The sequence below is a fragment of the Asparagus officinalis genome, chromosome 3 (genome assembly GCF_001876935.1).
Source record: "Asparagus officinalis chromosome 3, Aspof.V1, whole genome shotgun sequence".
In the NCBI taxonomy this organism is placed as follows: domain Eukaryota; kingdom Viridiplantae; phylum Streptophyta; class Magnoliopsida; order Asparagales; family Asparagaceae; genus Asparagus; species Asparagus officinalis.
Window position 1 is genome coordinate 1,943,094 of NC_033796.1, and position 11,193 is coordinate 1,954,286.

Below are 11,193 nucleotides of genomic sequence, written 5' to 3' on the forward strand. Positions count from 1 at the left end.
TGCCTCTCTCCGGTGAACATCCAGCACGCGATCTCTGCGAAACCCTGACACGGTAAGCTCACCGCAACGCAAAACTCTGTAAAAACCCACAAATACCCTTCCAGAGCGAAACTTGGGGCGGTAAACTAACCGCCCCGGTCAAAAGAGGGAAGGAGACCATCGGTCTCGTGAAAGTGACCGGTGTAGGACTTCTCTTGTATATACAACAAACTAGAAGTGAAAAAAAGCGACGGCCAAATAAAGAAAAGTTAAATACGCAACCCCCGAGAATGACCGGCGCGGCGGTGACCATAACTCACCCGCATACGACGAGACGCACACCACCAACCCCAGGTACACAAAGTACAGCGCGTACTGCATAAAAAAAAATTGAAATCAAGGAATTAGAGATAAAAGGAATGAGGGCGGTGGCAAACTGGTAAATGATGAGAGATCTGGTGACGATGGAGACCTTGGAGACTTCATCGGTCATGGTTCTGAGGCTCATCTGGTTCTTGCCGAAGCCGTTGACGAGATCGCCGAAGAGGAGGAAGAAGACGGGCATGGCGGAGCCGTGGACGATGGCGCCTAGGGTTCCGGCGAGCATGAGGAGGCGGTCGAGGCGGTCGGCGAAGGAGAAGAGCTCGTAGAAGGCGAGGGTCTGCTCCTGCTTCTTCTTCTCGGGCTCGGGTGAGGGCTTCGAGGAGTCGGAGGGATCCGCCATTGCTTGGGTTAACGGGTTGCGGATCTTCAAAGGATCCGATGAGGCTTGAGGGAGGGAGTGAGGAGAGTGAAGAGGGAGGGAGAAGGGATTTTATGAGTGGGAGGTTGGAGGGGTGTGGTCACTCGCCGGGTGAGCGTATCGCTGAGAGGAATTTTTAAAGATTAGCGTGGGTCCCACCGAATTTGTACGTCTTTCTCCGGCAAAGATGCATCACCCCTGGGATAATATGGAATTGCATCTCTGGATTTATCTTTTTATGAAGCAAATATTGATTATTGGGGTACTTAGATAATTAGATTTTTTTAAAACAGAAGTATGATGATTTTTTTTTGTTTTTTCACTCTAGTTGATATGTAAATGTTTCTAATCAAACTGAAAAATCTTTAAGATAAGGTTTAATTTAAGATTATATAATAGATAGAACTGCAAGCTGTGAACCAAAGTTAATATTCTGAGTGTGTTTATTTGAAAAACACTGCACTAAAACATATTATGAGTACTAAATTATGTTATGTGGAGTAAATAATTTTCTATTTAATTATCAGAGTAGAATTAATATTGTTTATCAAGTATTTTTGTCATTAAAAATTCAACACTAAAATACAATGATGCTCGTGCAGTTGCATAAAAAATTATAAAGTGCGATATTTTTTTCCATCTAACCGTCCTTTTTGGTCTTATGGTTAAAAAGTGAAAATATAAATTAAATTTAGCAAAAGAAATAATTAAATTAACAGTCAAATTAAGTTGCTATGATGATAAAAAAAATTTAATCTTGTTGGAAATTATTGTCAAATACCTAGAAGCGAGTAATACTAAAAAAACATGTTAGCCAAAATTTAAATAATCTCATTTTGTGTAACGAGTGAGCTAAGGTTGTCAACATTTTTTTAACAGTCAAAAATGTTATTCAACTCTGTGATCCAAATCATTTTTCTTAATCCAAATTGTACTATATAACATAGTCATATTTTATGAACAGATATCTAAGAGTTGAAATATTGTATCAATCACAAAGGATCAGGCATGATATTCAGCAAACAGTACCATGCGCTTTGGATATAAAAAACTTTACGTTTCTATGTTTATTTTCTCAAGTTGCGGATTTTTTCACATCGTATATAAAGAACCATAGAAGTTCACCATTTAATTTTTATTGATCCAATTTGCTAGCTATTAGACATCTAACAACCAAGCATTTAATTTTTTTGGTTAGACACCTAATGGAAAAATATTACATTGCACGTATAATTTCTCACATACAATTCCGCTTCTTAGGTTTTTTTTTTTTTTAATAATCCCACCTCGTAGTTGATAAATAGGGATTGGTCTCAGATATTCTTCCTAGCATGCAGCCAATCAAACCGCAATTTTTTTTTTAGTAAAGGCGCCAAAGCCCAAAAAAGGATCACGGTTGCAATATGCAAAAAGTGAAGGGGTAAATTTAAAGCCATGTTGCCATAATCTGATGTACGATGAGACGGTAGATAGAAGATGGAACAATTCTTCACCGTCGATAAAAAGGAAAAAATTACGGAAAAGGGTGGAGCAGGAAAAAGACGCCGAGGAGGAGTAAATTTAAAGAAAGACGTTGCACCCAAAGTCCAGGCATCGCCTCGATGCACCAAAAAAGTCCCCTGGCTGCCGACTGACACGTGGGCCCCACCGACGGGTGATGCGTGAGTATTTTAAAATAAAAGACTGCACGAGTTTGTGTGCAGGCTTTAGCCTTTCTTATACGGATGTCCGCATAAAATCTACGGGAAGGCATGTTCACGTGTCTCTGTTAGAGACGCGGGTTCAAATATGTGGGTAGAGAGAATTATACGGGGTACCGTGTTTTTAATGCAGTAAGTAGAGGTATATACGGTGAAAATGTCCCTGAGGCACACAAATGCTAGCAAATTGCAAATAATACTTAAATAAATGAAGATTATGTACATCCATCTCAGACAAATGTCAGTGTGAGGGATGTACTTAAGGGGGTGTTTGGTTCGCCCAGGAAAGAATTTCCTCCGTCAGACAAAGGTGCCACAACGTCAAAATTCATTCTAGGGTTTTCGTCGTCTCACTTTGTTCGCCCCTTCTCTTCGACCATCCAGCCGTGGAAATCCCCTCCACCTCAGCTCTTCGCATTTCCCTCGTTTCCTTCCAAAACGAAAGGAAATATATCGGTGTAAATCAACAAAAGCTTTTTCTTTTTTTAGATACTAACCAAACACAATAACAGTGTGTACACTAATTTCCCACCATGTTTTATGTCTGAGCCAAACCCAAACAATCTATTTCTTAGAAAAGTTTAGAAAACTCGAAATTTGAATTTGTTTACATGAACTAGTGATTCCCAATAAATGGGAAACGAACCAAACAGCTCCTAAATGAAAGCCATCGATAACTTAACAAAAGAATCATTAATAAAGTAATCTAATATTCAATTTAATAGTCAAACCACATACGTTAAAACTATAGGTGTTAGTCATCATTAAATAAGCTTTCGAGCAGATGCACTCTGAGGACATTAATATTCACCATTTGAGTAGTTGATATCCAAAATAGCATCTCATGTCCACTTATTCCGTGTACTCAAGGAAAATCATAGTGGTCATATTCAAATAAATGATGGATAGGCGCAGTAAAAAGTAATCGTATATTTACTAATGTTTGCAAAATTTCAAAATGCATTAAAATTTCACTCACATGATTATTTGGATATACTAATAAAGTGAATGGATGTATCAACCATTTTGCAATTTTCAGATTGTATTTAATTAATTGGCTGGCGAAGGTTTTGCGCTTTTAGATGCCGAGAACAACGTGCTTGGGTCACATGAGAAAATGTTTAGAATACGATAATAACATAATATTAGTAGTAAATTAATCAAACGAAAATTACGAATGATGAGACAGTGAGGGAACCAGGCTGAAAGAATCTAGAAAGTCGAATCGACTTTTGCAAGGCTGGATTAAGTTAACACGCGCGTTCAACTACTTAATTAGTTAGATTAAGGCCGTAACCACGTAAGATTAGTGCTAAAAAGGTCGAAATGATAAATCGCTAGGTCCACATGTGCCTCCTCCCCTCTATAATAATAATCATAGTTAGATCACTACTTAAATGAAAATTCATTAACGTTAGAGCTAGCCTTGATGGGACCAACGTAGCCAATTAATTTTTCAAGTAGAGAGGTTGTGTAGATCGAAGCTGTGTCAGATAAGGTTATCTTTTCATTAAGCTCGTATTTTTTTTTATGTAACTATTAAGGCGATTCCAAACTCCAATACATGTTGAGAAACAGTCGATTCAACATAGCATGAAATAAGCAATGTATATATGTTAATATGTTAAAGCATTAATAATATGTAAAACAATGATTTTTATTCATTTTTTTATTGTATTTTTTTTTTTTTTTTTTGACAAGGGAACTTTTTATAAAGGGAGCTACAATATATCAGAATTGTAATGTTGAGTTCAAATCTAATGAATCCCTAATTATAGACACCGCGGTGTACACTACACTCTATTACGTTCCCGTTTGATATGTTATAGATTGCCTCAAATACTCAAATTCATATTGCTTTGGGAGTTCTTTTTTTAGCTTGGTTTATTTTGATCAAGAGTTCTACTTACATTAGACTTTACACAACCAATCATATTAGAGGTTTATTCATATTTGGACTATTGTTGGGTTTTAGGACATGTGGACTTCTATTCATATTAGAACTATTATTCCTTAGACAGCAATGAGCTTGGATCTTCAAGGCTATATAAGAACAGTCTTTCAAGTCAATTAGATTCATCAATCTTCAGAGCATCAATCAAGAAGAGAGAATTCTTTTATGAAGTCTATTTGGATATTCTTCTCTTTTGTTCCTTTAGTTGAGAGTTGTATTAGGCTTTTGGGATGTTCTTTAGGATTGAGTGATTGAGAGATCCACTTTGTATTTCTCACAATTTAGTAAAGTTTTCTCCTCCTTCGCCCGTGGACGTAGGCTACAAGCCGAACCATGTATATCTTTGTGTTCGTGTGTTCTTGATATTTTTCGTGCTCTTGTGTGATTGATATTAGCTTATCTAGGGTAATTTGTCATAACAAATTAGTATTAGAACCTTCAGCTATCGATCGGACGAGAAGATGATGATAATTACTACGAAGTGGGATATCGTGAAGTTTGACGGCAACATCAGTTTTAGCCTTTTGCAAGTTAGGATGATCGTCGTGCTGACACAGAGTGGATTGAAGAAGGTTTTATTCAGGAAGTCAAAGAAATCGGCTGCTATGACGGAGGAAAATTGGAACGAGTTGGATGATAGAGCTCTCACAGCGATCCAGTTATATTTGACAAACGAAGTTTTGCAAGAAGTTCTAACGGAGAAAACAACTGCTAATTTGTGGTCTAAATTAGAGGATTTGTATTAACGAAGTCGCTCACTAATCGCCTCCTCTTGAAGCAGCGTTTGTACACATTTTGGATGTCAGAAGGAACACCCATCAGATCTCATATTGATGAATTTAATTATGTGATTACAGATTTGAATAAGATTGATGTTAAGATCGATGATGAAGATCAAACCCTATTGTTATTGTTTTCTTTGTCGCCTTCCTACAAACACTTCAGGGATACTATGATTTACGGTCGAGATTCTATTAGTATCAATGATGTCAAAGAGAACTCATTGATTAAGGAGAAGATCGACAAATAGTTAACCACAATTGAAAGTGACGATAAAGCCGATGGCTTATTTGTCCAAGGAAGATCAAGGTTTTGGAGGTAACAGGTATAAATCAAAACACAGGAATCTAACCTGCAGATGTTGCAAGGAAAAAGGGCATATCAAGACCGATTGTTACAGATTGAAGAACAAAAATAAACAAGAAGAGTATGAAGAAAAATCAAAGAAGGACTCCGCTGAAGTTGATATTGCTGAAGATGTTATTTTGTTAGCTACAAATGATATAAAAAGGAGCATGGATGATTGGATTTTGGATTTAGGTTGTTCCTATCATATGTGTCCTAATTGGGACTGGTTCACCACTTATAAAGCTATTGATGGTGGAGTTGTTCTTATGGGGAACAATGCCTCATGCAAGACTGTTGTGAAAGGCACAACTCAGATTAAGATGAATGATGGAGTCATCAGGACTTTGACAGATGTTAAGCATGTTCCAGGTTTAATGAATAATCTCATTTCTTTGGGTACTCTTGATAACATTTGGTGTAATTTTTCAGGTGAAGGTGGAGTTCTTAGGGTTACAAAAAGGCTCTCTCGTGGTTATGAAAGGAAAGAAGATCGGTAGCTTGTATATTTTTTAGGGTTCTACCATTATCGGTTCGGCTGCAGTTGCATCGTCGATGGCAGGAGTTGATACTACCAGATTATGGCATATGAGACTTGGTCATATGAGTGAGCGCGGATTGACCGAGTTGAGTAAGAAGGGTCTTTTATGTGGACAGAGTACAGAAAAATTAGGATTCTGCGAGCATTACATCTTTAAAAAGTAAAAAAGAGTCAGCTTCAGTACGGCAGTGCATCAGACTAGATATCTATTGATTATATCCATTTTGATCTTTGGGGACCTTCTCAAATTGCCTCGAATGGTGGTAGTTCTAGATATCTATTGACCTTCATTGATGACTACTCCAGAAAGGTTTGGGTCTACTTTTCGAGACATAAATATAAGGTGTTTGTGACTTTTCAAGCAATGAAAGTCTTTGATTGAGAAGCAGATTGAGAGACTGATTAAGAAACTTAGAACTGATAATGACCTTGAGTTTTGTGGAGGAGAATTTAATGAGCTCTGCAAGAAGGAGGGAATCATTAGACACCATACAGTCCCTCACACGCTGCAACAAAATGGAGTGGCTGAACGTATGAACAGAACCCTATTAGAAAAAACTTGTTGTATGATGTTCAATGCAGGTTTAGGCAAGGAATATTGGGCGGAAGTAGTGAATACGACTTGTTACTTAGTGAATCAGTCGTCATCTACTGCTATTAGTTGTAAAACTCCAGAGGAGGTTTGGTCCGGTAAGCCTGTGGATTATTCTAATCTTAGAATATTTGGTTGCTCTACATATGTGCATGTTAGTCAAGGGAAACTTGAGCCGCGAGTGAAGAAGTGCATACTCCTAGTTATACATCGGGTGTTAAGAATTTTAGGTTGTGGTGTCCTGATCCGAAGTTTCCTATGATTATTATTAGTCATGGTACTGTTGATGAATCTGCTATGTTCCACCAAAAACGGACATCAGTTTCAGTAGTTGATAAGGCGCACACTACAGGACATAATGTGGAGTTAGAAATTCGTGATTCAGCTCTTCAGCAGGATAAGACTACGGGACTGCAGGAAGAGCGGGAATATACTATTGCTAGAGATCGGTCTAGACGAGATATCCGACCACCGCGAGGTATGAAGATACGATAGCTTATGCATTGTCTGTTGACAATTTTGTGCCCTTCAGCTATTCAGGAGCTACTTCAGGTGATGACTTCGCTAATATTTACGACCATCACGCGGACAATTCAATCGATTTGTTGAGGAGGCCTCTTTCAGTTAGCAAGTTCAAACCAGGCTTGAACTTGTTCGATACGTGCCGCAGTTAGATGCCCTGCAGGGCTATTAGAGAATGTGGAATAAGTTAGCTTATTTTGGAGTGAGGAATCTTCTACGCATTTTGAGTCAATGTGGAGATTTGTTATAGGTTGCCTCAAATACTCAAATTCGTATTGCTTTGGGAGTTCCCTTTTTAGCTTGGTTTATTTTGATCAAGAGTTCTACTTACATTAGACTTTGCACAACCAATCATATTAGATGTTTATTCCTACTTGGACTATTGTTGGGTTTTAGGACATGTGGACTTCTATTCCCATTAGAACTCTTATTCCTTAGACAACAAGGAGCTGAGATCTTCAATGCTATATAAGAACAATTTTTCAAGCTAATTAGATTCATTATTCTTCAGAGCACCAATCAGTAAGAGAGTCTATTTGATATTCTTCTCTTTTGTTCATTTAGTTGAGAGTTGTATTAGACTTTTGGGGTGTTATTTATGATTGAGTTGTTGAGAGATCCACTTTGTATTCCTCACAATTCAGTAAAGTTTTCTCCTCATTCTCCCGTGGACGTAAGCTACAAGCCGAACCACGTATATATTTGTGTTCGTGCGTTCTTGATATTTTTCGTGCTCTCGTGTGATTGATATTAGCTTATCCTGAGGAATTTGTCGTAACATGATAAGTGGAAACAGGTTAAAAATAAAACGTATATTCCCACTTGATCATTTATGAGTACCGAATACGACACCTAACTTAAGTCTGTTTGATTTGGTGGCATGATAATTAATGAACCTTTTCAAACCTAGAAATTGGATACAATTTATTCCAAATTTAATACGCATAAAAAGCTTTGTTCGTCATAATTCTCAAGCACAAGTCATATTTGTCTCTCGTAATTGCTGGGCTCCTGCCATAGATCTCAAAAATCCATCCTAAGTACACAACTTCTAATTACGTCCCTCCTCCTTTCTCATGCATATATCCTTATTAGCATATATAGGACCACAAACCGCCCTAAACCTACCTAAAAAATCATGATTAAATCCCTTACCCTAAAGTTGATTAGCATAGGGACCCTATCACATTAAAAAGTCCTAAAACCTAGCTAGCTACTCCCTCTCCTCGCCACGTCACCATATGTTGATATATAGCTTTGCATGCAAAAGTGACGCGATGAGATATTTCATTCTTCATAAATCATAACTACGCGCTCGATCACATCTCCTCATCATGCGTGTGCTTGGTCCACAGACGCAGCAACGGCCCAAAACAAGCCGATTGCAGAGGGAGGGTGGTTATAGATTTCGAAAAGGGCAAGGGCACGCACAATCCAACTAACATGCACAATGTCGTCACACACTAATTAATTAATTAGTTAATTAATTAATCAAGCTACTTAATTAGAGAGCTTTAAACCAAAATAAAGTTTGTTTAATTTGTTGCTTTATCACCCGACCAAGCCCTAATCTTTTGGCGATGAGGATAATTAACCCCCAAACTTCTCTCATAAACAACCTGTCGTTAATCATACTTAAATTGAAAAGAATATATTGTTTAAAGGAGTTTGTGGAAGTTTATATATGTCCCAACAAGAATTTCATGATGGGAATTTGCAACTGTACGTGTCATAACCACCGATGTAATTAAAGTTTTTTCTCCTAAAATACTGTTATTTATTTGTATATATACTGGATTTGTGGGGATCGACGTGTAGTGATGCACCTTAACATGAAAAATATAATTGACAATAAATTTTTTTTTTTTATGTACATTTTCTAACTGTAACAGGGTAATTATGTGAAAAGAACAATGAGATCAAACATCATTTATTGAATTAATCTCTCTCTGTCCTGGTGTGTTAATTAGTACGATATAAATATAGATTTCAACTGCAGTATTGAATTGCCCTCTGTAACTTATAACATCCTCAGTTTTTTAGAAAAAAAATTTTAAAATAGTGTTTAGTATCAAATAGATATTTAATTAACATTCTCAACCGTATGGGGAAAAAAAATTCTCAAAAAAAAAAAAGTACCGAGAAAATATTCTTCTCTCAGATCATGATGCAGCTAAAGATTATTGTTGCATGTTATATAGTGGCTTACATCATTCATGGCTAGAATCATTAAATTTGGAAGAAGAAAAAAAGGACGTATTTTCATAAAATCATCATGAGAAATGATGTCATTAGCAAAATATAAGTAGAACATTCCAAAGCATGATTGGACATTCAAGCCTATGGGTTTTCCAAACTAACAGCACTACACTTTCAATTAGCGTGATTGATCCTTAGTCTTGTAGGGTCTAATTATAGGTTAGTGTAGTTGTTATATCAATACTAGCTAATGAACTATACGCTACTTAATTTATTTAATAAGCATTTGTAATTATGTGATCAGGGTACAGAAAATTATTTTGTAATTAAGAATCACCGGTAACAACACGATTCAATGGAGTTGTTACATGTTTGCCTTTAGATTGACACGGCCACTTTAGAGAGAGAGAGAGGAGAGAGCTTATACCTGACAATGTTGTGGCTTTATATGGATACTACGTATTTTTAACTTAATAATCAAATTATGTATGTTCTTGATTCAAATCAGATACTAAATATCCCTTAATTTAAAAATAAAATAAAAAAACATGTGCACATGGCTACCATACGCATGATGCAGAATAATCAAACAAGCTTATTTAAATTCCATCTGTTTTAATAATGTCTTCAGTATATGAAATATGAAATGTATAGAATACATGTTTATTTTGCATGTAAATAGTTAAGAAATGTACATTTCCACAAAGGATTTGATCTCGCTCGCTAAAGAAAAATCAAAAAAAAAAAAAAAATCCAAGCTCTACCACATTTCAATTAATTTTCATGTATAAATGTTCTAACAAAATGCAATGAAACTGGATGTGAAAACAGTATATATACAACATAAATATTATTTCTCTCGCTATTTAGCTTGTGATAACAACTCAAATTTATCAATTCTTAGCGTATAACTAACTGTATAAACGATAAAAAAACAGAAATCGAAAAGATGTCCAATAAGCCTAATAATCAAACATGTTTTTGAACTTTCACCCCCCTCTTGTTGGGGAGTATATTGAAAACCTAATAATTGGAGCTGTGATTGTTTCCCTTCGAGGGGAGGCAGCTGCAGGCCTTGGTCCAAGATCCACCCACGTGAGGGGAAGTGAAGGGTGATGTGATGTGATGATGTGACAAAGGTTTGGGATTTATTAAAGATTATTAATTTCTATTTATTAACATTTTAACCACAAAAAACTAATTAACGATAGCAACAAATAAGCAAATAATCTAAACGCACGAGGGTTGGCCCATTCGTTGATCACGGGGATACGATCTGTCACTCTCATGTTTGGTCCCTCGAAATCATGCATACCGTCTGCTCACTGAAAAAAATTCTATTTAAGTTCTTCAAATTTTGTTAATTATTTACGGCTAGCTGTTGATATATAGCACATGGAAATGTTCATTTCTGACCCCCTAAAGTTTCTAAAGAAATGGGGTTTAGGACCAATTTGATACTGTAGGAGGTTATGCTAAGCTGTTTGTATATACGAGATGCTAAAAACAATTGTTTGATAATTATATACGGCGAGTTGCTTTCAAAGTAGTATAGATGTTTGATAGAATTATATTTTTTATGCGGGTCGGATTATTATGTCAATTGCTATGATTTGAAGGGCTGGTTTCAAAATATTAAAGGTGTGAGGGACCAGTCTGAAAAACACCTTGTTATTTGTCGTCGTCGCAGTCTACTGATTGCGCATCCGTGGGGTACCTCGAAGTGACCATTACTCAGATAAAGATGGAAATTGAGGGAAGCCCACCTCCAAAGGCTTGGAAGTGATGGATGTGGGACTATTCAAAGGGTTCACATGAAAACTGTCCAGATGCAACGTT

General features: G+C 36.6%; 1 protein-coding gene across 1 annotated transcript in view; it reads right to left on the minus strand.

Annotated features, from left to right (window-relative positions):
* LOC109832614 (ABC transporter B family member 19-like) overlaps positions 1-797 on the minus strand; it is a 10,122-nt gene extending 9,325 nt beyond the window's left edge. The window contains 3 exon segments of the mRNA XM_020399984.1: positions 1-34; positions 300-354; positions 452-797. The exon segment at positions 1-34 is cut by the window's left edge and continues 210 nt beyond it. Coding sequence (XP_020255573.1) covers positions 1-34; positions 300-354; positions 452-703 — 341 coding nt within the window. The 5' untranslated portion in view covers positions 704-797.